Here is a 27704-nt window from a genome sequence, read left to right as displayed (position 1 = left end):
AGTTGATGTAGGTAGCATGGCGATAAACTATTGCCCATCGCACTGGGCGACGAACAGTGATGTATTGCTCATCCCTTTCTTCCTCCGGGTCGGCACTCGGCAGCCCCCTTCCTCTGCCTGCCACCCGTGCCCACGCCTTGCTGTGCCGCCGCTTGCTTCAGCCGTCGACTCCGGTTGCCATCACCGTCGGTCAGCGGTGCCCGTCGCTTCCTCCCCCTTAACCTGTGGGGCAGCTCTGACATCTACTACTCATCGATCTTGCCATGTGAGGAGTTGTACTGCGTTGGTTGCGACTTGCAAGCAGCTTCACTCCCACTTCACTGCTGCAATCTCTGAATCTTTAGGCAGCTGCTGTACCATCCTGTTCCTCCGATGATTGCAATGCATGCAAACCCGGGGCACTGTGCTTCCGTCAAGGATGGGTTAGACGTAGTCATGCAGCTCGTACGAGCATGCAAGCAGCTCTGCTGAAAGATCATGATGCGGCTTTAGAAGAAGCTGCTGCCATGTCGAGTCTTCCTTTCAGAACACGCAGAGTCCGCCAAAGCTTCTTGCAGAGTGTACAAGTGCCTTATCCGGAAGCTTTACAAACAATAAAATTTCAGTGATTTTTTTTTTCTGACGGCGAAAATTGCAGTGACTTCGTGTCACGTATTGTCACCACATTCTTTATGGAAATGACAAGAACACATTATGTAAAATTATTATTCTTAGGGAGATTTAAACTTATATACTATTTTTATATTTATCATGTATTCGTAAGATCGGCAATTTACCTATTGTTTACAGTGAGCATGAGAGAAATGCAGTAGCTCACGCTAGCTTACAGAGATTGATGGTGAACAAGGCTTTGCCTGGCTTGGTTGCTCCTGTTAGTGCTGTGGTGTGCCTCTCTAGTCTCTGCAAGGCAGCTTCTCAGTCCCAGTCTCTGACCGGTGGGCCTGGCCAATTTGTTCGCAAGTGAGGTCCGATGATGTGCCGCGTCCACTAGCGTGAACCAAAGCCCATGAGCACAGTATATGACAGCCATCAGACCTGTTAAGTTAACGAGCCGTGATCACTATTACAAAATAGATCTTCACTGCTGGTTCTAAACTGACTTTCACTATCAATTTTAGAATCAGCAGTATGTAACAGACATTGATAGTTTGATTATTATCACTGTTAGATGTTGTCCACCGACAGTATTGTCATTTTTTAGAAAAATAAAATAACAAATCCTGCTCGCTGGCCCCACGCCCGCTCCGCCACCGCGCGTTCGGCAACCACCACTGCGCCACCACCGCTGCCGGTTTCATCCATGAGTGTAGCAAGATCAAACATTCATATCATCGAGCTCAGCGCGCATCAAACATTCATATTCACATCCACAGAGAAATATTCACATCCACATAAAGAAATCAATAACCTGATCCACATCCACATAAAGAAATCAAAATTCTGATTCACATAAAACTTCACCTCCAAAATAGATAGATTTCACCAAATCACGAGCTACAGCTATATGTATCAACGATTCAGATTTCACCAAACCACATAGATAAATTTCACCTCACAAACCCTACAACACAAATGACACCACCAAATCATGTCACCTCATTGATCGATCTCACCATCATCGAATCTGAGCTCCTCTCTAGCTATAGCTCCAGCTCTTACTGAGTGCGGTGGATTGGTAAAGGTGGCCTGCATGAGGGCCAGGGAGTCAGTGAGGGAGTATGCAAGACCTGGTAGCTTGGGGGCGAGTCCGGCAAGGAGGGAGCCGAGGGCACCGTCGAAGCAGGCGACGAGCTGGTTTAGATTGTCCGCACACGTGCCCGTGGGTCCACCTCGCTGACGTTGGTTGCGGGTGGTGCTGCGGAAGCGCTAGCTGGGGCTTGTGGTGGTGGTGCCCTGTGGTGGCTGCTTGGTGTAGCAGCTTCTACGTGGAGAGAGATGAGAGAGCGAGCTGAGAGATAAGGTTGAGCATGGAGAGACCGGAGAAAAGATAAGGGGGAGAGAGAGTACGGGGTGGGAGAGATAACATAGATTTTTTTGGTTGGTTGGACGAGCGGACGCGAGAGTTAATGGATCGAAGTAAAAACTCAAGTCCGATACTATCATCACTGCTTGTTCACAGGCTGCGATGACTGATTTTTACGCACGGCTTATGAATCGGCAGGGATGCCCCATCACTGTCGATCCATTAGTAAACGGCAGTGATAAGCCGACATATAAGACCGGTTTTGTAGTAGTGGATGGAGGTGCGGCCTATGGCACAGCCCATGGCTAATTGTGCCGTGATGGGTCGACTCGGGCACAATTGCGGCACGGCGAGGTGGCGGTCTGGTGGGGCACGGCGAGGCAGCAACGCAATGGCTCAGTTAAGTGTGGATCCACATATTGCTAGAGGATAATAGGTGGGTTCACGATAAGAAAGTTGTAGTTTTTTTAAAACATATGTCAAGATAGTTGTCGAGTTTTTAAATGAGTATTAGAAGTTGTAATTTTTTGCAATATGTATTAAAATAGCTATATGTTTTTAAATTTACTCTATGACAATTAAAGTTTCCTAAGTTTAACTAGATCTTATTAAAATTTTAAGTATTTGTGACTGGAGGGATCAAAAGTAGTAAATAAATTATCGTGACATTGAAGCACTTTTGATTAGGAACGATTTTTTCATACAACAAGTTACATTCTTTCACCTATAACAACGTTCAAGTTTTGAATGTTAAACCGCACACCTTTTAGGATGACAGTCGCTGGATATACAAGACTACTGCTTCCCTGACGATTTGGAAACTTCGTGTAGACTTTCCTCATCTTCTCACGTCTCGAGATCCACGAGATGCTGATGGCGATAGCGTCTGCCAACAACCCTACTGGAATTCCTAGGTGTATCCAGCATCCGTCATCGCCAGCAAAGCGGGTGCAGAGTAACTGATGTGGCCTCTCTTTGGTGCAGAAGCCTTGCCATATACAGCTGCATGCTTCAATGAGTCTGAAATAGCAGAAATCCATATTGAAGTTCTTGCTTAGTTCCTTTAAACAAAAGTATATATACAGTTTGTAATGTTGAAGAAAGAACAGGTCATTTGATTTAAGATGGTGGTTTAGGTGGGTCATGTACTTTACATGCATGGAAAACTATCAACCAAACATGGACAGAAAATGAGCATACAGATGCAGATCCTGCAACAGCAACACAAATAAATACCTAGCGTTGGGATCTTGATTCTTGCAGCCGTACTAGAAGCTTTGGACTCTTATGCAGTGGGTGAGCTGTGTGTGTCACCCCCAATCTCGCACTTGGCACTTGCAGTCTACTATATCAATGTACAACCGATGAGCACATCCATCCATTTACTGGTTCCATGCATTTTGCTCTTGCAAGTTGCAGACACAGGAGATGCACTATTATAAACCCATGCAGTTGTAACATCCAAATGAAGCTAGCTCTCCCTAAAAGAAATTTTGATGTCAGCTTTTCTTGCAGAGTTTGCAGTTCAATTGAATTAACTGATCCAGAGAGAAAAAAACGTGTTTAACACTGTACTACTATAGTAGTATTCATATTTACAAGAAAAGTGCTGTTAGAAAAGAGGAGCTGAATGGATAAGCAATTGACCGGACTGAATGCATGCATGCCTTTCATTGGTCACTGCTCAGTGCAGCTGCTTCATTCTCACATATACTAGTGTCATTTTTCCTTGTCTTTTTTTCTTGGTGGTGGTCCACATGGTATTGATGGAAAGAGCAAGTTAAGATTCTTGCTGTGTCCTAAGAGCTGGGCAGTTGATTTAAGGTTAGCCCTGTACTGTGGATCTAGCACTAGCAGCAGCAAACTAAGACAAAAATGACCATGCTTGCCAATCATGCATGTCTTCTTCTGACTGATGGGACATTGAAAAACAGTGTTTGTTGTGCTAGTCATTTGTCAGGTTTTGACAGCGTCAAACCGTTTGCAGAGTCTTTTTTGTATAAAAAAAACCTTTGCAGGCAGCAACTGGAGGATCTAGGTTTGTGTGGCATCCGATGAGAAGGAAGTAGAAATCGTCTGAATTTGTTTTCTTTCTGGCAGGAGATGGGCACAAGGATAAAAATTGTTGTTAGTGCTTGACCTGTGGAAAGACCTTGTTTGCCTTGTTGTAACATGTGCAATTCGTCCCTTCTACGATCTTACAATCTTCAGTTTCAGAACTTCAGTCAAAAGTTTTGGTTGTTAACAGAACCTCTGCTGACAATTTTTTGGTTAAAAATTTGATATCTTCCCTGGTCAATCTGTGTTTGGAAAATATATCATTCGCAAATTCTCAATTGTTGTATGATCGCCTTGTTTGATAGAAGAAGATTAAGTTCAGTTACAATGAAGTGGAAGTGAAAATAAACTATTTTTTCTGTCGAATCATTGTCTATCCAAAGAGGACCTAAAGACTTGAAAGTTTTTCAACCAAGGGGCTAGGGCATTTGCCGTACATAGGCGTGCTATCAGAGTACCAAGCAGCTAAAGGCGTGAGAAAAAAAAAGGTGTCTAAAAAAAATCAGGAGCATGGACACTGGGACGAATCTTTCAGTCTCTTTTGCTTTTTTCATCTCTTGAGACCGAGAGGAAGGCAGGTTAACAAATCGTGCTTTATCCTTTCGAAAATTCCCAGACACGCTCCTCTCCGTCCATACAAGAGGCCCCTTTCAGACTGCTTTGGAGTGACTTCCTCTCTTTTTTGTCAAAATTTGTAGAATTACCCATTATAAAGTGTGGGCGCACAGTAATTTACTGTTCACATAATGAACAGTAAGATCCGTGAACCTCTGGTTTGGCTGCTGGTTTCGCCCCTGAAATTACCAAATGCACGTACTACTTAGTAGTTCATACAAATCCAAAATGACCGGAAAGCCGACGACCAGATCCTCGGTTAACAGCACCATTATGGTAAATATGGTAATGGCAGAGGAATGATTACCGCAAGGCATACACCCTTTTGGAGATTGCAAAAATTAAAGTTCATAACAAGTTAGGGAACACAATAAGTTGCATTCATTTCAGCGTCTAATTCAAGTCGTTGCCCAGCTTAGAACTAACATCCACAGTAATGTTACACATTTACTCACGATGCAGTGGCCGGATGTTTCTTCCTTTATCTAAAAAAGAATTGTGTTACAGATAGGACCAGTACCGATATGTCATGCAATATATCTGCACCAGATTAACTCATCATATCATAAGATTTGCGTTGTAGATAAACATATAAACCTAATCCAGACACGTTGCATTGCGTCTAGAAAGAAAAAGAGAAGATAAAAGAACTTCGTATATGAAACGAAATGCTACATGAATTCCCCTCGCCAAAATTGATCCTAGCCACCACTTATAATGCAAGAAGGCATCTGACGAACCTTCATCTGAATTGAGCAACACCTTAAAAGAATGAGGGGCATCTATTCTCCTAATCTTTTTGGGACCCTTGTATTCTTCTTTTTTTTAAAAAAATCTTTATTAACTCTCATCATTATATTAAGATGATACAACCGTACTCTCGACTTTTATATATAAGATGCACACAAACCAAATGAAAAAACAAAACAAAATTGAGACATTACAACTAAAGAAAATAGCCAAACAAGCTAGTAGTAGAACTCCTCATATGAGCTTATTACACTTACGCTTAGATCCACGATCTAAATTGTCATTCAAATCGGGTAAAAAACTGGCTGGCCACTCGAGCGTACACAAGCCGTAGTAACCCTTGCATATCAGCTAAAAGAGAAAAAAAAAAAAAAAACTAGTGGGACAGCCCACACCTTGTGCATGGCAGGCAACCAGGTGCAGCATGCAGTTAGTGCGTTCATATGATTGTCGATCACATTCTTCTCCAGATCCAAAGCCCTGTCTGAATCTGATCAGAAAAAAAATGTTTTTTTGGGTAGGAAAAGCTTTTGGCTTGTTTAAAAGCGTTTCTTGGTGCAACTGATTTGTCCCCTAGAGGAAATGAGAGAAGTGTGAAGCGCCCAGAGCGGCATGCATGAAGGCATGCTTAACTAACTGGCTAAACAGAATTCAGAAGTTTGTGCAAAAAGTGAGCAAGAAATGAACAAAAAAAGGACATTTTTTAGATGAGAAAGATGGAGCGAGCTTCATGTCATGAGGGATTTGTCCTTCTCCATCCAGTAGGATGGAATGGCATGGGCCAATTTTTTTTAACAAATTGTAAACCCGATTTGGTGATTAAAATGTCAATTTTCCAAAAACTTTTGTGACTTTCTCCGAACGGTCCAAGCTTCACTGTTATGGCCACACCTCATCTTCTTATCATGTAGCGTAAGAAGTGTTGTCGTATTGCATGCCGACAAAAAAAGAAACTTAATCCTATCAAACAGTTCACAGTAAATACCAAAGACCGTGTACAGTTTCTTGTTCCTCTCCATTGCAATTTGCAGTATCTCGAAATTCGGATTCGCAAAAAGAAAAGAAAAGATAAATTACGATGCAAAGGAATTCCGGATCCCAAGGCAGAAGTTGCCTGAAATGCACGAACAAATATGCAGAGCCAGAGATCCATTTCAGCAAAATGGCAAGGAATTAGATGAGTGGGGTATTATTGGGAAATAACAAGTAAATGTAGGATCACACCTCAATTCAGTCGAGCATATGACGGATTACTCTTACTTTGCTTTTCGGGACATTTAATTTTTTACCACTTTGTTATTTGATAGAGTGATAGATTTACTATCCGGTTCACAGTTTATAGAATAAGAGGATCCTATATATCAGTCTTAACCGGTAATTATCACTCTAATAAAATAGCAAAAGTTAAATATTTCCTATTTTTCTCTCTCCTCCCATTCCCCCGGCTGATTTTTCCTCCTTTGAAGCCTTACCGTTGTAGCCTCTCTCCCTCCCCCTTTCTCTGCCACCCGCACTCTCCCCTTCTTCTCTCTCTGTCTTTCTCCGCAGATTGCACAAAGCCCTGTTCTTCTACCACTCCTTGTTCTAGTTCTCACACACACGCAGCCACCCAAAAAAGAGGTGGTGGTCTCAGGTATAGCTCTGATCTTATTCTAATACGAATGCATATAGGTTGCATCGCTCCTCCTTTCGTTCTCGCCTGTGCTTTCGTTTTGTTTAATGTTCGGAATCGATGCGGTTGGATGAGAAGTTTGTGGGGCCAAAGTAGAGAGAGAAAGAGAGTGTGTGGGTATGAGGTGAAAGAAATGGAGGCTTCTTGCAGACCTACCTGTTCTCGATGTTTAGAATTTCGTGCTTCCTTTTGAGCGCTTCAAGAACATCCATGTCCCTGGTTCCTTGGTATGCCCCCGAGACCTCCTGCCTCTCTATATGTTCCGTTCTTCGCCTTTGCTTCCTTCGCACTTCAGAATGATGTGTTCCTGTTCACCCTGTCTTCATTTTTCTTTTTTCCTGTTGGCGTCTCGTCTAAGATTTTCTCCCTTTCCTTTGCCTGGTTCCTCAATCCTCGTACCCCCAGGAGTCAGGATTGTTCTTTAGTTTCTCAGAAGATGGTGGAGTTATTTTGAAGCAAGGCACCCCTGTTTTCAGTGTTTGGTCCAAGATTTCGATTTTCCTTGTTTCAGCATGGATTATGTTCAGCCTGAGAACATGTGTGGCCTTCTATTTTTTTTATCTGGGTTCATGATTTCACCGTTTATTTCACATCTTGGCATACCATGAGCACTTACTTAATTTGTTAAAGATCAATTTTAAGTGGTAGCAGCAGTTTTATAGATATGCCCATTTCACTTCATCTTCTTCTCAGGCTAGCAAGAAAAACTGAACATTGGATCCCCCTCATATGTAGCAGTTTCACTTCTCTGCATTTCTGTCCTGCCAAGACCTGTTTTTCTCTCGAATGTACAGAGAGATAAAGTTATTATTATCTATAATTATCACCAAAACTTTTGGCTTTACCTGCAATTTTGTATATTTGTATGTTTTTTTACTTTTGCCTAACTGCTAAAACACATGGAAATGATTAGTTCATCCAATTCCATCAGTTTTGCAATGCCCAAGACTTACAATCGTGCGCTCCTTTTACTGTTAAATCTCCAGCAGCTGATCCCTCATTTCACCTCTATGATTTTTTATTGCCTAATGCTTATGTGTCCGGTTATAATTTGAAGACATTAAGAATGCTCTTATCTGTACTGATCTCCCTGAAAAAAAATATTTTTTAGAGAATTTTTTTGGAAATACAATGTACTAGCACCTCTGATTTTCGAGACACTGTACTCACTCTCTACCTTCATAATACTCTGAACTGAATTTAGTTTGGTTGTCGAGTCCGTTTACTGTAACCATCATTATGCAAGTTGCAGAAGGTAGGACCCTTCATTTCTTGCTGGGGCAAGGATGATATTCTTTACTTTTGTTCTCCCTTAGTCCTCTTATAGGAGACAGAATGTTGTTGCCACCGAACAAATGTGTAGTGCAGTGGGGTATTTCATTTGCAAAGGAGCATCTTTCAGATGTCTTGTAGCTTTCATTCCACTTTTGGGAAAGACAATTTCAGAGCTTGGTAAGTAGTTAAGTAGATGAACTTCATGTTATCATGGTTTTCAGCTTGCAGCTGGATAACCTATGCTTGAGTTCCGTGTTGATACATGTAGTAAATCTATTGCATATTATCATTGCACATCATCACTCTCGTTTCTGAACTCTCTGAAACTTGCCAAATTGTAGCAGGCTTCAGGTCATCTTCCCATTTGTCAGGTAATTTTGCAGTGATGGATGAAGCAATGTACCTGGTTTTCTGAAGCCGAAACTTATCCGCAACATTTTGTTTGTTTATTTTCAGATGACAAAACTCAGAAGTTATGATCCAAGCATGACGGATTCTTGAACATCACAAGGCTCTGGAGAGATGGGATGTGCTGCTTCCAGGTTAGAAGATGAGGAGGCTGTCAAGATGTGCCGGGACAGAAGGGACTTCATCAAGCAGGCACTGGAGCAGCGCAACCGCTTTGCGTCGTCTCACATTGCCTACATTGAGTCCTTGAAGCATGTTTCGATGGCTCTCCAGCGGTTTGTTGCTGGAGATGATCACCATGAGCTCATATTCGATCCATTCATCTCCCCTGTCAAGCAACAGAAGCCAGAGATGCTTGGCCTTCCTTATGGCTCATATGAGAAGAGGACTGTTCATGTTGCAAAGTACTTGAGGTCAGGACCAAACCCATCAGTGTCAGTTGAGGAGCGCCCACGACCGGTGGAAACAGTCCGTGTCGAGTCACATTACCCCATGGACAACTACAGCGGCATGGATGGTCGGACGCATTCCTCGCCGATGAGGTCGTCTTCTTACTACCAACCACCTTATAGCAGGCCAAGCTATCCACCTCCATCAGCCCAGGAACCAGTGAGGAACTCTTCCTATCACATGCCTTATGACAGGCCAAGCTATGAACCTCCATCACCCCAGGAGGAGCCAGTGAGGACATCTTATTACACGTCGTATGACAGGCCAAGCTACCCACCTCCATCACCCCAGGACCAGGAATCATCACCATGGGACTTCTTCTGGAACCCATTCTTGTCGCTGGACAGCTATGCATATCCGCGCCCTCGGAGTAGCTATGACAACGTTGTCACTGATGATGAATTGGCACGGTTGCAACGAGTAAGAGAGGAGGAAGGAATCCCAGAACTCGAAGAGGAAGACGACGAGTGTCAAGAACATGTACAAATGCACAACAAAGAGGAAACTGAAGAACATGATGGTGAGGATGAAGATGAAGATGAGGGTGAGGATGAGGAATGTGAGCATTCAGATGAGAGATGTATGGCTTCTAATGAGGGTGCCTGCCCTGTGAATTTTGAGGTCAATGCCAAACAAGAAACAAAAGGATTTGAATCCAAAGGTGTTCAGTGTGCTGAAGCACCAGAAACTCGTAAAACTGTAGAACTTGAAATCAAGGCACATAAGAAAGAACTGATGAGGAACAAAGTTGCACATGCAGAAGAAACTCCTGGTTTCACAGTATATCTGAACCGAAGGCCAGCGAGTCTAGTCGAGGCCATGAAGGATATCGATAGTCAGTTCTTGGGGATATGCGATGCTGCTCGGGAAGTCTCAGTGATGTTGGAGGCAAGTAGAGCTCAATACTCAACCCCAAATGATCTTTCCGGTACCTCTTTTACAAACCAATACTGAAGTTACTTAAAGATTTCAGATTTTAAGACTCACTGAACTTACTCATGAATTACATGATGCAGTAAAGATGCTAAACCCAGTTGCACTTTTGCGCTCGGCATCATCCCGGTCATCATCTTCCCGATTCCTTCTTGCTCCCTCTAGCTCAATAGAGGATCTCTATGACAATGACACAGGCAGCTGTTACTCTGAAGAATCTTGTAGTTCGATGTCTGGAAGTCATCACTCTACCTTAGATAGACTGTATACATGGGAGAAGAAGTTATTCAAGGAAGTAAAGGTATATCTTTGTCAGGAACTTACACCAGTAGATGAATGCAAGGGAAATTCATGATTGTTTTTTTTCACTTGTAGGCGGGTGAGCGGTTAAGAATCGAGTATGAGAAGAGATTGACACATTTGAGGAACCAGGATGTGAAAGGTGAGGAACCCTCCTCTGTTGATAAGACTCGTGCGGCATTGAGAAGCCTGCATACTCGGTTGAAGGTGTCAATACACACAGTTCAGTCAATATCAAGGAGGATCGAAATTCTAAGAGATGAGGAGCTGCACCCTCAGCTTATGGAGTTGATCCACGGGTATGCTTCTGTTCATTATATGGAGTCTGTCTTGTGTAGTGAGAACTTTCTATATATTTACCACTTGTGAATTACTCCATCCGTTTTTCTTGGAGTCAGTGAGTCACACAATAAACCTGCAAGGTTAGGAAATAAATGTTGATTATTGAAAGGAGTCACAAATCAAATATGAGTAAACAAAGACGAGCTAAGAGCATCCAACTTCAGGGTTTATTTGACAAGAACAAACTATTCGATATTTGACAAGAACTAACTATATGACAAGAACATCTAACAATCTTCAATGAATGATTGATATTTGACAAGAACTAACTATTCGACAGAAGCTTTAAGATCTTTGCTAAGAGGATAAACTGAAGCAGAAATGAACAATGAGCGTAAAGCATAGAAAGGAGGAAATATCACATACTCATTCCCAACAGGTTTGCGTTGCAACATCATCATATTCCTCATTAATGAAACACAACAGTAGCAGAATACAGAACATATGCTTTCCACCAGCATACTTCAATCATACAACAAGCATATTTTAACTGATTAGCTGCTGATATTTTGATCATATCGACTTTACATTGGTATGAAACCGTCATAACTGATTAGCTGTTGATCAGGCAGTATACATATGATCTTGGCGTGGTATACCATATGCAAATTGTGTAATAACCATCGAGATTTCAGCTTATAGAATAATGCAGCATCAAGAACTGAAAATGACCAAGAATTCTTCAAGATTGATATCATGAGTGATGGATCTGTCCTTGTATTGTGCAGGCTTTCGCGAATGTGGCGCGCCATGGCTGAACGTCACAAGGCTCAGAAGCGCACCATCGAAGATGCCAAGCTTCTCTTCCACCAACACCATCCTTCGGCCGCCACCGCCATCTCCCTTGGCCCCATGGAGGCAACGACACCCCCACCAGCCGCCGTCGCGCTCGAGTACGAGATCCGGGCCTGGCGGGGAGCCCTGGAGACCTGGCTATCGGCGCAGCGCGCCTACACGCGCGCACTAGCCGCGTGGGCGTGCAGGTGCCTCGGCATCGGAGGCGGGGCGCACCCCGCCCACGCCGCTGCACTGCCGCCGGCGTTCCTGGTGTGCATGGAGTGGGCGCGCGCGGTGGACGCGGCGTCCGAGGCGCGCGTGATGGACGGGCTGGACTTCTTCGTGGCCGGCGTCGGATCGGTGTGCTCGGGCGCAGCCACCGGCATGGAGTGCATGGCGGGGCGCGTGCTCTGCGCCGGCATGGCCGCGGTTACCGGCGCCATGGCCGAGTTCGCCGCGGCATTGGCGGACAGCTACGACGCGGCAGTCGCATCCTTGATAACCGCCGCGCGCGCCGGAGCGTGGAAGGAGGAGAACCTGGGACAACCACAACGTTAGAAACTCCTCAAGCTGTTTCTCCCATGTATCCACAGTGAATGACATGTGGACCCCAAATACATAGAGTGACTAAAAAATTCCTCAGCTTGTGGCATATCATATTCATATATGATGAATACATGATGTGATTAAGTTTGCCATTACATGTTTACTGTCGACGGCTGTGATCCAACCGTTTTCTATCCTCGACCCACGCCGTGCTAACTCGGCTCACCGTCTCTCACTCTATCCCTTTGTATCCAGTGATCCTAAGTCATCCATGCTTGGTGACTTCCCCACCAGCTCGTCGTCTGTCACGCCCGTGTTCTCTCAGAAGGATTTAAAAAAAAACTCAGAAAATAATATCCCTCTCACTCTCCTTCTCTCCCCCGTGACCTGGCGCCACTCTTGCTCTACGTTGTGCCGTCCTGTCATCGCGCGTTGCAGGCAGACCTCGTGCCCCGCGCTGCCTCCTCATGCCCCGCGCAGCCGTCGTCGCCCCTCCTATAAATATGCATAGTGCTATTTCCTTCTCCCTCATCTGCATCGTACCACCCCTCTCCCTCACCTGCACCACCTCCCTCTCTTCCACCAACACCACCCTTCGGCCGCCACTGCCATCTCCCTTGGCCCCACGGAGGCAGCGATGCCCCCACCGGCCGCCGTCGCGCTTGAGTGCGAGATCCGGGCCTGGCGGGGAGCCCTGGAGACCTGGCTATCGGCGCAGCGCGCCTACGCGCACGCACTAGCCGTGTGGGTGTGCAAGTGCCTTGGCATCGGAGGCGGGGCGCGCCCCACCCACGCCGCTACGCTTCCATCGGCATTCCTGGTGTGCATGGAGTGGGTGCGCGCGGTTGACACAGCGTCCGAGGCGCGCGTGATGGACGAGCTGGACTTCTTCGTGGCCAGTGTCGGGTCGGTGTGCTCCGGCGCGGCCACCGGCATGGAGTGCATGGCGGGGCACATGCTCTACGCTAGCATGGCCGCTGTTACCGCGCGCCATGGCCAAGTTCGCTGCGGCATCAGCGGACAGCTATGACGCGGCAATCGCATCCGTGATAGCCACTGCGCGCGCTGGAGCGTGGAAGGAGGAGAACCTGGGACAACCACAACGTTAGGAACTCCTCAAGCTATTCCTCCCGTGTATCAGTAGTGAATGACATGTGGACCCCAAATGACATAGAGTGACTAAAAAATTCCTAAGCTTGTGGCATATCATATTCATATATGATGAGTACATGATGGAAATAAGTTTGCCATTACATATTTACTGTCGACTTGTTTTTCATTAATGACACAACCGTTTTCTACCCTCCACCCATGCCGTGCTAACTCGGCATCACCGTCGTCCGCCCCATCCCTTTGTATCCAGTGATCCAAAGTCACCCATGCTCGGTGACTTCCTCGCCAGCTCGTCGTCCCAACGTCCACCATCACTGCAGAGCCAACTATGATTGGGTTGATTTGGTCAACTTGGGGCTGATTGATCTGGTTGTTTTGCTCCATTTCAGGAGATTTTTTATAAACCCCCCAAATTGCATTAGGGTTTTAGTAGTTTCTCCGATACTCTTTTCAGAGCATGGTAGGAGTGCGGACTTTCAATTAGAAGGAAAAAACGAGATACGAATCTGGACCCTAATGAAGAATCAGGATCCGGAAGACAACAACCAAAATATGAATGACATAAACTATAGTTCTGTTTGCTCATAGTTCTGTTTTGAACTTGGCAACTCCAAATAGACAGTTCCTGTGTTGCTATGTCATGTAACCATCTATCATGCCAGAAATGTCAGGGTTGGCCCTGAGGGGGGGAGGGGGAGCGGGCGGCCACCCCAGGCCTCTAGAACCCAGAGGCCTTCTCCTATATATATTACTTGTGACCTAACAAAACACAAAATCTAAATTCTAATTGATTGATGGGCATAGTTACATGATAATGCATGGGTTTTAACCTTTGGTCAGCCCAAAAGAAACAGATTTGCTGTTTTGGTTCCTTTTGCAGCAGGTTAGCAATGGCCCAAATTAGCAATTCTCTTATGCGCAGAGAAGTCGAATAGTCGATGAGATCGCTTCCGCTCGTACAATCCTGATCTGCCTCCTATGCCGCCTCCCTGGACAAGCAGATGGCCCTGCGCTCCACCTTGCCAAGCACCTCGCGCCTTCCCTGATGGTTACCGCTACCACCTCCTCCACCCCTGCTGACAACATCACGTTATCGCCAATGTTCGTGTACACGGCACTGGCGCTGGTGGCTGCGCGCAGTGCGGTGTCATGCTAGAGCATCTGCTCGACTTCCTCAAAGAGCCCTCGGCCGCGACCCTCACCTCCTTCGGGTGCTACGTGACAGATTCCGTCCTCATATTTTAAATGCTTATCAAAAATAATTTTTAATGCACCAAATATTATTTTTACAATCTATATATTAATTGATTTTTTGATGTTTTCATATAATAAGGTCTTGTTTTTAGTTTCGTCTTACGTCACTAAAATCTCATGATCGGACCCGAGAGCGGTGCCTCTTGGCCGTTTGCTAGGTGCATCACCATGGAGGCCGTTCTTTTGGGCGGCAAACCGTTCGCAGGTTTACCAAACAATGTCCACACTGATATTTACCGTGTCCACCCCTCTCCAAATGAAGTTTATCCTGATTTTATCGATTTTCTTAATGTCCCAGTAAAATTAGTAAGTGATCTAATATGCATTTTCTTGCAGAGCACTTTCTTGTCTGACACCAATGGGAAGATACTGCATGAGGATCGGTGTGTTAAGGTGCATTTGAAGTCTTGGACGGGATGGATTTTGTCTTTCTGGATTTATCAATAGCACAATGTCACCTCCTATGTTTCCTTTCTTGCAGAAATTTGGCTTTCAAACGGCAATGTTTGATCATGAACTTGATATGAAGAACCTTTTTCATGAGGTAATTAAGTATTTTCTTTAGGGAGTTGCTAGTTCTTAGTAGTTTTGTTAGGAATTGATGACTTTAGCTGGTTTGAGATATAATAAGTTCAGTACTCACCAGAATTGTTCAGAGAACCAGTGCACTCTCCCTGTTTCCCCTCTCTTCTGCAAAAGATGTAACAAGTACTTGTATGTTGTGCTATTCTGGTTGCCTGTACATATGTGAGAAAATCAGAAGTCTATGTTACTAATCACTCACTCGCTGCTCATAAAATTGTTAGAATCTTGAAGCACGCTGTGCTTTTGATAGAAGCAGTAGGATATAGTCAAGCAATTTCTATCCAAGAGTGGACTACGTTTCTTTCAAGACTCTAGCGTCTACCAGCAGGACTAGACGAAGTCAACAAAACTAAAAGAAACATTTGCTACAAGGAGACACACAATGTACCACAAGAATACAACTTAGGCAAGCATCATCTTAAAACAAGCATGTACTACTGACCTGCTGAGCTACATCCAGGGGCGGAAGCCAGGCCCATGGTAGCCTGGATTTTTAGCCTGGGTTTGAACTCAAATTTTTATTAAATTTTTAGTATATAAATGATAGATTTTTAAGATTAAGTCCAAACTTGAATGAGTTAGTTTGGAGGAGTTGGCCCATGGCTGATTCCGCCTTACATCTACACATGGTCTTAACATACTATGTATAGGGATGATAATCGGGTGTGGTAAGTACGCGGTAGTGCCACCCATGCTTATACCTGTTAATTTTATCTGCCCACAGGTTTACTCGCGAACACTCACGGGTGAAGAACAGATACCAAATCTATCAACATGGATACCTGTCGCCTGTGGATATACCCGTTTACCCATCATACAGATGCACAAATTGTACATGAAACAATGGAACCGGTACCCTTGTGCTCCTGCTCTCCTCCCTTGTGGAGGCACGAGTGGATCTCATGGATCCGGTCATGCTCCTCTTTCATGAGTCGGCTCCCAATGCCACTTGCCATAGATGTGCTCGAGGTGGCGTTACAGTTCTACGGCATGGGACCGCACCCTCTCTAGTTCTGCGAGTGCCTCCGCCAGCTACGCATCAGTGATCACCTCTCTCCGTTGCAGATTTGTTCCTGCGCACAATGGTCGACTCACATCGAGGTCTGAGGGCGAGGGAGCCCATGAGTTTTGGGGTTGGGTGGCAGGTGGCCGGGAGCTGGGCGGGCAACAAGGAGCCATAGAGGTGGGTGATGGTGCCGGATATAAGTTGGGATGCTGGGGTGGTAGTGGGGAGAAGGGGATTAGGAGGGCGCTAGAGGTGGGGAGAAGAGGATTGGGAGGGATTGGACTGCTAGAGGTGGGGATTAGAGCATTTGGAGTCTTGGACTAGGCCCACAAGTTACGGAGAATAGATAGGTAAATGGGTGCCACGTGTACGGATATGTTTTACCTATACTCGTATCTATATACCTGTTGTGTAGTATTCTTCACCCATAAATGCACCTGTGAGTATCAAATATGGTCCATATCATACTCTATTAGGATATTTACCTGTGGGTAAATAAGTAATCAGGTTAAATTATCATCCCTAACCATGCATAATGAACAACAGTTTTGTTGGATCAACTTGTGGTTATATTTTGTTGAAAGAACAAGCAGAGGGAACAATGATAAGCAAGCAACTGGAAATTTGTCATTACCTCAAAAAAGAAAAAGAAAGAAAGAAAAAGAGACGGTTCTATGAACTCCCGGTGGAAAATGTATTGATTACCCTACGTTTCCAAACGAAATGCATTCTTTAATGAAAATTCATAAAATAATTAAACCACTATTGGAAGGATATGACCTGTCGCGTGAAACAAACAAAGCCATACGTAGAGTAAACATACTCGTCTCTACCAAAAATGAGGAGAAACACTAATTTTCTCGTAACGAACATAATTATCCACAACACTTAAAGAACACGTCTAGATGAAAGGATAAAGATAGTATTAATTCACTTCATACATATATATATATATATATATATATATATATATATATATATATATATATATATATATATATAAACACACCTCTTAATATATCAATATATGATCTATGATTACCTTTACTCCCTTTTATCTTCTTAGAAAAACCAGTACAACTTATAGACACACATAATATTTATTGAAGGCCGAAGATGTAAAGCTTAAAAATTCCGCCTTGTTGAGACTAACAAGAAACAAATCTAGGATTTGATCCATGGTGTGTAAGAGGTATAACCGCATCTACTAACCATCCAAGTCAATGATTGGTTTTCCCATCCGGTCATAAATACATATTATTTTTAATAATACACAATCTCTAATACATAACTTTGACCACTATTTTCTATTAAAATATTTTTTATAAAAGTCATCGAATTTGTGAAAGTGCCTAGAGGGGGGGTGAATAGGCTTTTCTGAAATTTAAAACTAAAAACAGTGGATTAAACTGCCGGATACTCCGGTGAAGTCCGGATACTCCGGTATGGTCCGGAGTATCCGGTCTAGTCCGGAGTCTCCGGCCTGACAGGAAAACTTAGAATAAATTTGCACTGAGGATCACAGCTAGATTCTATGAGATGCACTAGGTCAAGAAGATGTTACTGAGCTAGAACAACAAATAAAACTAGCAAGATTGATACTATAGCAATTTAAATGACAAATGATTAAATGTGCACGATCAAGTGAGTTTCACAAAATAGAACACGAGAATATATCCCGGAGTTCGGCCACCTCACAAAGAAGTGCCTACGTCTCCGTTGAGGAGCTCACAAAGAGCCGGGTCTTCTCCAACCCTATCCTCTTCTAGCGACCACAAAGATCAAGCTAGAAATTCTTACTCAATATGAAGGTGCTTACAAACTTCCCGAGGCACACCACAAGTTTTGGGTGCTCTTCGGGCAACTCCTTTCCTTTTAGAAACCCAAAGCTTCAAAGGAAATGATCGCAGAAAATTGCTCGATGAAGAACTCAATGCTCAAGTGGCTTGAACTCTCTCCAAAACCACACTCTCAAATTTTTTGCAAATTTGGCTCTAGAGATGATTGGAGAGGCTTTGAATGCTCTTAAAGTGCTCAAGAGGTCTCAAGGAAACCAGCCACAGCAAGCTCTAAATGCTATGGAGAGAGGGGGCATTTATAGCACTCTCTCACAGACTAGCCGTTACTGTTTTTGTCAGAGCTTACCGGAGTATCCGGTGTACACCGGAGTCTCCGGTCCTAAATCCAAAAACGGCGTCAGAACGGTCACCGAACGTGTCAGAACTAGCCGTTACGGTTCTGTTTAATTGCCGGAGTCTCCGGTGAACACCGGAGTCTCCGGTCCTGACAGTCTTTCCAAAAAGATTAAGTCCGGAGACTAGCCGGACCCTCCGGCAACTTCAGGTACCGGAGTATCCGGTGAACACCGGAGACTCCGGTCTTTTCTATTAAAAATCAAAAAGATTAAAAGCTAACCGAGAGCCTCTGCCGGAGTCTACCTCGGAGACTCCGACTGCAAACAAAACATTTTACCGGAGTATCCGGTGAACACCGGAGACTCCGGTCTTTTTCTTGGAAAGATTAACCCGAAGCCGAGACTCTCTGCCGGAGGCTAGCACGGAGACTCCGGCTGAGCGCTGAGTACCGGAGTATCCGGTGAACACCGGAGACTCCGGACTCAGAGAATTTTCAGAAAGAGTTTCGTGTGCGTGAGTGAATGTGTCTCTCAATTTGGTGATTCTAAAGGATCTCTTGAGCATTGAGACACTAATCAAGCAAAATAAATTCATCCATCTAGGAAAAAATCTATCCTAGACTCAATTGCAAAAGTAAAAAGAATTTAAGCCCTATTTAATATCCTTCGATGATTCTTCAATTGTTTCGACGGGTGACAAACGTTACTTGCCTTCACAACTAATGCTCATACCTGTTCAATACTTACAAAGCACGTTAGTTCTTTAATCGTTTTGTCATCAATAAGCCAAAACCCACTTAGGAGGCCTAGATGCACTTTCAATCTCCCCCTTTTTGGTGATTGATGACAACCCTATTAAAGGATACACAAGGATATATGAAAAGGTTTTAAATTCTAGAAGATATGGTAAGCTCCCCCTAAATGTATGCATTGTTCTAAGCAAAGTTAAGCAACAATGCATTTATTTAGGAAGTGGAACACAAGAGCTCCCCCTATATCCTAGAATCCGTGGGAAGCAAAAGGTTATGAAAAGACATAGAGCACACAAAACTAATGAAAGAGCAACAATCATCATACTAACATAAAGGTCTTATGAAATTAAATAGCACAAGGTTCATCACAAACCAGAATCCAATTGTCCAACAGCGAAAGAGATTTAAAGGAGACCAAAACTAAAGAAACTAAGATAAAGGATAACTATCTCTCCCCCTTTGGCATCAAGCACCAAAAGGAGAGAGAAAGAGCCTACTCGCTGCTACCATCTTCCTCATCATCGTCTTCCTCGTCTTCACTTCCTGCGTTGCCGTCAGAGGAAACGTCTTGAGCTTGTTGTTGAGAACTTTCGGCTGCTGCTTGAGCTTCATCATACCATGCCCAAGGGTTCTCAACCTCAAAAGGTGCACTCTCCGCTTCATCTGACTCAATAGGAGAGCAAGGGGGTTGGAGATTCATGGATGTGTACATTTGTTTCTGACGATTCTCCATTTTCTTTAAGCGAGAAGCTTGATTCTTGATTTCAGTGGCATTGTGAGTGCAAATCTTGAAAATTGCTTTGAGAGCACTCTTGATGAAGGAAGACCCTCGAGGAGGAGCACGTCTCGAGGCAAACGGTCTTGAGCTAGGAGGAGCATGAGGAGGAGATGGAGAAGGAGATGGAGCTTGAATGTTCAAAGGCCTCATTCTGTATGGTTCATGCTTGATCTCTTTGACAAAAGTCTTTTTGGATATCCTTTCAATGATAAACATGAGATAAGGGGCATATCCACAACTTTTTATAGGCGACTTGGATGTAAAAACAATTTCCTCCCATAGAAAGTGAGCCACGCTGAACGGAGCATGATCATTTGACATGGCTGCAAGGAGATTTCTGGAGATACTTTGAACTGAAGTTGCATCCCCACTCTTGGGTGCCAAGGTGAGCCGGAATAGGGAGTTCAAACATCGATAGAAAGGCCTCATCCCTGTGAGTTTCCCAAACTCAACTCGTCCATGATTTAGATACATGAACCCAATTTCTTCGAGTGTCAGTTGATTCTCATTGTGAATCTGATCCCTGGAAGTATCTCTGACATCTAGATGGAAGCAGTGAGCGAAGCCTCTGAAACTGATCCTGTATTTGACTCCCTCTGTCATCCAGTGCATAATGGGATTTTCACATCCCTCAAACCACACTGTGGCATAGAATTGTGCAATAACCTCCTCGCACCAATCATATCTGAAAGCCATGATATCTTTCACCCTTTTGCTCTCACAGGCTGCAATCACTTCAGTGAACACTGGGTTGTGCTTCCTGGCCATATAATCCCAGTCAATCCATTGCATGGGAGTAATAGGCTTCTTCTTGGCCAAAATTACCGTTTCATAAAAGTCTGCCTGAAAGTCATTCCAGAAACGATAATCGGCAACATTCTTCTCAAAATCATATGGGTTGTTTAACCTTTCACTAACAACCCTTGATACATTCTTCATGTAGTTTACTGTCCTTTTTGGAGCATCAACAACAGAAGCTGTTCTCCGAGGTCTGTGAAGCTTTAAGGGACCAATGACTTCATCAGCTTGTTCTTCTTCATTATCCTCGGATTCAGATGGGCTATCTTGTGCAACACCTTTGCCTCTTTCTTCAGTAGAAGGCATCGTTCCTCGACCTCTTCCTGCAGTTACTTTGGCTAGCCCCTTTCCCCTTGCAGACTCTCGGCCTCGCATAGCTTGAGATTTGGTTCGGCAGATGGTCACATCGTCCCTGTCACCACTTCCAGCAGCTATGCCTTCCTCGATGTGAATACCACCACTTGCGGCTATTTTGCGAACTCTTTCACCACTAGCATGGCCGCTTCCACTATCTTCTGATTGGGCAGGAGCAGTTGATTCTTGAGCGCGGGGATCACTTCTTTGTTTCTTCTTCCTCTCAAAAGTGCGACCCTTCTCAAAACGGTCTCCGGCCATTGCAAGAGCACCTAGAAGCAATGGAATGAATAAACAATTTGAGGAATAAAAGATTGGACAGGAAAAGCTGAACTTTCGGGCGGACACCGGAGTATCCGGTGTACACCGGAGACTCCGGTCTGCCCCGACAGAAGTCCTAACAGGCTAGGGTTTTGAAGATATGGCCAACTAGAGATGAAACAAGTTTGGGAATGGGTTCTATAGGGAACTAGAAACTATTCTACCAAAGGAAAATAACTCTAGACAAGAGCATTGAGAGATCGGGAAGATTGATGAAAACGGTACCTTTGAGCTCAAATCCTCCGGGGATTTTTGAGAAATAGAGATTTCCGGAGATTCCGACCTTGAATCCAAGAGAGAATCGTAGCAGGACTTGAAGATCCTTGAGTTCCTCTCAAAATCGCCGGAGAGAAGGTCGTTTGGAGAGAGGACAAGAGAATAGATGAGAAGAGGTAACTGTTCGGGCTGGGGAAATATATAGAATTCTGGAGACACCGGAGACTCCGGTGTAGACCGGAGACTCCGGTCCTGACACAAGTACCGGAGACTCCGGTGAACACCGGACTGTCCGGTAACTGGAAACAGAACGAAATAACGCTGAGTCTGTGAACAGTGTCAGGTCCGGATACTCCGGTGAACACTGGACATTCCGGGACCTGGAACTGTCACAGCAGATTTTAGAGCTGAATAACATTTAAAGGGATTTACTGGAAGGAAAAAAAAGTTGGACAAGAGGATTAATTTGTCAAATGTGATCAGCCAATCAAGCATCATTACATAACTATGATCACAAGTTACAAATTATGACCGGAAGATCAAAAAATCCAAATAGTTTTGAGAAAAACACTCAAAATGCAGTTTTCGCAAACTCTTAACTAGAAAAGCTATAAATCTACAACAAGCAAGTGTATGCAACAGTTCAAGCCACGTTCCGAGAATCTAGGACATTTAATTCACTTCTCAACTCACAAAACCTTTGCTCATCAAGTGGTTTAGTGAGGATATCGGCTAATTGTTTTTCGGTTCTCACATGGCGAATGTCAATATCCCCTTTTGTTGCATGATCTCTCAAGAAATGATGTCTAATATCTATGTGCTTGGTTCTTGAGTGTTGTACGGGATTGTTAGCTATTTTGATGGCACTCTCATTATCACATAAAAGTGGAATTTTGGGAGTTTTGTGGCCATAGTCTCTTAGAGTTTGCTTCATCCATAGGAGTTGAGCACAACATGCTCCCGCGGCAACATATTCAGCTTCGGCAGTGGATAGAGCTACGGAGTTTTGTTTCTTGGATGACCATGACACTAAGGACCTACCCAAGAATTGGCAAGTACCCGAAGTACTCTTCCTATCCACCTTACAACCGGCATAATCGGAGTCCGAATAGCCGATAAGGTCAAAGGATGACCCTTTTGGATACCAAAGCCCAAGGTATGGAGTATGAACTAAATATCGAAGAATCCTCTTAACGGCCATCAAATGGCACTCTTTGGGAGCGGCTTGAAATCTTGCACACATGCACACACTAAGCATAATATCGGGCCTAGATGCACATAAATAAAGCAAAGATTCAATCATGGAACGATATACCTTTTGATCCACACTTTTGCCTTCTCCATTGAGGTCAAGATGTCCATTAGCTTGCATGGGCGTTTTGATTGGTTTGGCATTCTCCATGTCAAATTTCTTGAGCATATCTTTGATGTACTTGGTTTGGCAAATGAAGGTTCCTTCCTTGAGTTGCTTGATTTGAAAACCGAGAAAGAACTTCAATTCTCCCATCATGGACATCTCAAACCTTCTTGTCATGATCCTACTAAAGTCTTCACAAAATTGTTGATTAGTAGAACCAAATATAATGTCATCGACATATATTTGACAAACAAATAAATCATTATCAATATTCTTAGTAAAGAGAGTGGAGTCGGCTTTGCCTATTTCAAAGCCCTTTTTGACAAGAAAATCCCTAAGGCATTCATACCATGCTCTAGGGGCTTGTTTTAGCCCATAAAGCGCCTTATGGAGTTTAAAGACATACTCGGGATGTTTGGGATCTTCAAAGCCGGGCGGTTGCTCCACATATACCAATTCGGAGATTGGTCCATTTAGAAATGCACTCTTCACGTCCATTTGATATAACTTGAAATCATGGTGAGTAGCATAGGCTAATAAAATACGAATTGACTCTAGCCTAGCTACGGGAGCGTATGTCTCACCAAAATCCAAACCTTCGATTTGAGTGAATCCTTGAGCAACCAAACGAGCTTTGTTCCTTGTTACTATCCCATTTTCATCTTGTTTGTTGCGGAAGACCCATTTTGTCCCAATCACATTTTGTTTTGGCCTTTCCACCAAAGACCAAACTTCATTTCTTTTAAAGTTGTTCAATTCTTCTTGCATAGCCATTATCCAATCCGGATCTTCAAGCGCTTCTTCTACCTTCAAAGGTTCCAAAGAGGAAACAAAAGAGTAAAATTCACAAAAGTTTGCAATTCTTGAACGAGTAGTTACCCCCTTTTGTATGTCACCAAGGATGTTGTCCACGGGGTGATCTCTTTGGATACTTTGATGAACACGTGGATGTGGCACTTGAGATTGATGTTGGATGTCTTCCACTTCATTATTCAAGAAATTGTTCGGATCTTCATGGTCTTGATGTTGATCTTGTGATCTCTTGTCGTCTTGATCTTGGGTTGACATTGATGGTTCAACTTGCATTGAAGAAGATGGTTGATCCCTATCTATTTGAGCTTCTTGAGTCTTTTCTTGTTCTAGGGGCTTGATTTCGCCAATTGCCATCTTCTTGATTGCTTCGCTTGGTATTTCTTCATCACCTAAGACATTTGTATCGACTTGCTCCACTTGGGAGCCATTAGATTCATCAAATGTTACGTCTCTCACAATTTCAACACATCCGGTGGTTTTGTTGAAAATGCGGTAGGCGTAAGCATTTGAACCATAACCAAGCATAAACCCTTCATCTACTTTTGGAGCAAATTTAGAACTTCTAGATTTCTTGTTTAGAATAAAGCATTTGCTACCAAAGACTTTAAAATAGGAAACATTTGGCTTGTTACCGGTTAGAAGCTCGTATGAGGTTTTGTTCAACAACTTGTGTAAATATAACCGGTTGATGGCATGGCATGCGGTGTTGATTGCTTCCGCCCAAAATTGATCCGATACTTTGTATTCATCAAGCATTGTTCTTGCGGATTCAATTAGAGTCCTATTCTTCCTTTCGACCACTCCATTTTGTTGAGGGGAGTATGGAGCCGAGAACTCATGCTTGATTCCTTCTTCATCAAGAAACTCTTCAACTTGTATGTTCTTGAATTCGCTTCCATTGTCGCTTCTAACTCTCTTGATCTTTACTTCGAATTCATTTTGTGCTCTTCTCACAAACTTCTTGAGAATGGCTTGAGTTTCGCTTTTATCATGCAAGAAGAATACCCAAGTGAAACGTGAAAAATCATCAACAATAACTAAGCCATATTTGTTACCTTCGATGCTTATATAAGTGATTGGCCCAAATAAGTCCATGTGAAGAAGTTCCAATGGTCTTGAAGTGGTCATCACATTTTTCAAGGGATGAGATGCTCCAACTTGCTTTCCCGCTTGGCATGCACTACAAACTCTATTTTTCTCAAAGGTCACATTTGTTAGTCCTAGAATGTGTTCACCCCTTTGAAGTTTGGACAAATTCCTCATGCCAACATGAGCAAGTCGGCGATGCCAAAGCCAACCCATGCTAGACTTAGCCATCAAGCAAGTTTTAGGCATCACTCCATCCGTTGAAAAATCAACAAGATAGAGTTTACCCTTCAACTTGCCCGTGAAGACTATAGAGGCGTCCTCCCTTCTAGAGACGACCACACCCTCATTTGTAAAAAGACAATTGTAACCAATTTCACATAATTGAGATACGGATAATAAGTTGTAATTGAGTGATTTTACTAGCAAGACATTTGAAATGGAAGTATCATTTGAGATAGCAATTTTACCTAGTCCCATTACCTCTCCTTTTCCATTATCACCAAAAATGATGTTTTCATGAGGTCCTCCATTTTCTTCAAAGGAGAAGAACATACTCTTTTCTCCGGTCATATGATTGGTACAACCGCTATCAATGACCCAACTTGATCCGCCGGAGGAGTATGCCTACAAAACAAAGTTATGCCTTTATTTTAGGTACCCAAATTTGTTTGGGTCCTTTAGCGTTAGTCACAAGCACTTTTGGCACCCACACATTCCTTTTTACAATTCTATCTCTTGTGCGGGGACCAACATAGAGAGCAACCACTTTACCATGGTGGTCTCTCTTTAGCATGTATGAAGCATAAAAAGAACATTGGGGGGCATAAGCCTTCGGTTGCCTTGTTTGAGTAGGTTGATCAACTTGTTTGCCTCCTTTGACAAACTTGAGGCATTCCACTCCATTCAATACCACACGATCATTTGGCTTGCTTGTATATTGGTCAAAACCAAGACCTCTCTTTTGCTTATTGTCTTTGGCTTGGATAGTCTTGTAAAGTGCATCCTTTTACTTATAAGTTTTGATGCACCCATATTTGACCAAAGCATTTAGCCTCTCATTTTCCTTTTGTAATGCTTGCAAGGATTCAATATTAGTTGTACAAGCATTTATTTCAAGGTTAGAACAACGAGAACATCCATTGCTAGTAGATGCATTAGATAGTAAAATTGCTTCACTAGAGTTAGAAGAGCCTTTCTTAAGAATATCAATTTGTGTTTCAAGAGTTCTATAATTTTCATCTAAACAAGATAATTTCTCTAGAAGCACGAAATTGTTACTCTTAAGATCGGCAATTGAAGAATTGGCTAAATCACAATCTTTAGACAATTTCTCAACTTTTTCTTTCTCTTTAGCAAAGAGCTCCTCGAGTTCAAGGTTTCTCTCCTTTTCAAGGATGAGCAAGTCTTCTTGCCTCTCAAGGGTCTCTTCATGACTATCTATTGTATCCATTAGCTCCTTTATTTTAGCCATGACATTTTTATTCAAACCTTTGAACAAATTGTCACAATCACTATCATACTCACTATCACTATCTAGGAGTTTGGATTGAGATTTTACCTTACGGTTCTTGGCCATGAAGCATTTTGGGGAGTCTCCATCATCGTCATCATCATCATCATCACTCATTAAGAGTGATTTTCTTGGTGTAAGCTCATGAATAGCAATGGTGGCGACTCCTTCATTATCGGAGTCCGAGTCGGAGTTGGAATCCCACTCTTCTCCAATATATGCTTGACCCGAATATTTCTTCTTGTACATCTTGTTCTTGTCTTTCTTGTATGACTTGACTTTATTGTCTTCTTTGTCCTTTCCCTTCTTCTTGTTTGGACAATCGGCTATAAAGTGACCAATTTCGCCACATTCATAGCATGCCCTTCTTGATGTTCTTTTCTTGGGCATGTCTCTCTTGTACTTTGAATAGCCTCCTTTTCTCATGAATTTCTTGAACCTCTTCACAAAGAATGCCATTTCTTCATCTTCGGAGCTTTCATCATCACTTGTGCTTGATTCTTGAACTTGCTTGCTCTTGCTTGCCTTGAGTGCAATTTCTTTATGCCTTGAGGTTGAGCTTTGTCTAGCATGAATCTTCACTTCATTTGCTTCTTCCTCCATAAGCTCATGAGCAAGAATCCTTCCAAGCACATCACTTGGTGTGAGTCTCTTGTAATCTCTTCTCTCGCGGAGGAGAGTCACCAAAGTGGGATTTCTAGGAGCGAATGCCCTAAGAAGTCTCTTGACCACTTTGTGATCATCAATGTCCTCGCTTCCAAGTCCTCTTAGCTTATTCACAAGCACCATCATCCGATCATACATTGCTTGAGGAGTTTCATGATCCTCCATCACAAATCTTCCTAGCTTTCCCTCAAGCAATTCTATTTTAGATTCTCTCACACTTGTAGTCCCTTCATGAGCAACTTGAAGTGTGTCCCAAATTTGCTTAGCTTCCTTAAGTCCATCTACTTTGTTGAATTCCTCCGGACTCAAGGCACTAAGCAACACACTTGTAGCTTGAGCATTGCGATGCATATTTTGTTCTTCACTTGAGGTGAGCTCTTGGTCTTCCTCCGGCAGCTCAAAACCTGTGCAAACAATCTTCCAAATACTTGGATGAAGAGAAATTAAGTGCATTTTCATTTTGTGCCTCCAAGCGGCATAATGTGTACCATCGAAGAATGGTGCACGTCCGGAAGGCACGGAAATGTAATTGCTAGAAGAATTCAAAAGATCATAATTGAAAGGAACTTCACTTCCCTTTCCTTTACCATTACCATCATCACTTCTTGATGGATCATCTTTCGGACCCCTCGGACTTCCGGATGTCGACATGATAATTCCCTCCAAGCGGTGAAGCCTTGTAGGAGGTTAGGCTCTGATACCAATTGAAAGTGCCTAGAGGGGGGGGGGGTGAATAGGCTTTTCTGAAATTTAAAACTAAAAACAGTGGATTAAACTGCCGGATACTCCGGTGAAGTCCGGATACTCCGGTATGGTCCGGAGTATCCAGTCTAGTCCGGAGTCTCCGGCCTGACAGGAAAACTTAGAAT

General features: G+C 43.4%; 1 protein-coding gene across 4 annotated transcripts; it reads left to right on the top strand.

Annotated features, from left to right (window-relative positions):
• The first annotated feature begins 6843 nt into the window (after positions 1-6843).
• Positions 6844-12244, top strand: LOC133895967 (protein ROLLING AND ERECT LEAF 2-like). Of its 4 annotated transcripts, none has more exons than XM_062336488.1 (6): positions 6844-7019; positions 8678-8704; positions 8790-10119; positions 10208-10425; positions 10500-10723; positions 11495-12244. In XM_062336488.1, the coding sequence occupies exons 3-6, from the start codon at positions 8856-8858 to the stop codon at positions 12099-12101; spliced, it is 2313 nt and encodes a 770-aa protein (XP_062192472.1). In that variant the 5' UTR covers positions 6844-7019; positions 8678-8704; positions 8790-8855; the 3' UTR covers positions 12102-12244. The 4 variants fall into 4 exon arrangements, with proteins under 4 accessions (XP_062192472.1, XP_062192471.1, XP_062192474.1 ...); XM_062336487.1 differs by having other exon boundaries at positions 8675-8704; XM_062336489.1 differs by lacking the exon at positions 6844-7019 and adding an exon at positions 7028-7285 and having other exon boundaries at positions 8675-8704.
• Positions 12245-27704: the final 15460 nt, after the last annotated feature.

This window comes from Phragmites australis, chromosome 16 (genome assembly GCF_958298935.1).
Source record: "Phragmites australis chromosome 16, lpPhrAust1.1, whole genome shotgun sequence".
In the NCBI taxonomy this organism is placed as follows: domain Eukaryota; kingdom Viridiplantae; phylum Streptophyta; class Magnoliopsida; order Poales; family Poaceae; genus Phragmites; species Phragmites australis.
This window is presented reverse-complemented; position numbering and strand designations above follow the sequence as displayed.

What these genes read in the sequence shown, in the direction of transcription:
- LOC133895967 (XM_062336490.1), top strand. Translation starts at nt 8,856, where the DNA reads ATGGGATGTGCTGCTTCCAGGTTAGAAGATGAGGAGGCTGTCAAGATG. An exon ending in AGTTATTCAAGGAAGTAAAG is followed by an intron (nt 10,426 to 10,499) that starts GTATATCTTTGT and finishes TTTCACTTGTAG; the next exon opens with GCGGGTGAGCGGTTAAGAAT. An exon ending in CTTATGGAGTTGATCCACGG is followed by an intron (nt 10,724 to 11,494) that starts GTATGCTTCTGT and finishes TGTATTGTGCAG; the next exon opens with GCTTTCGCGAATGTGGCGCG.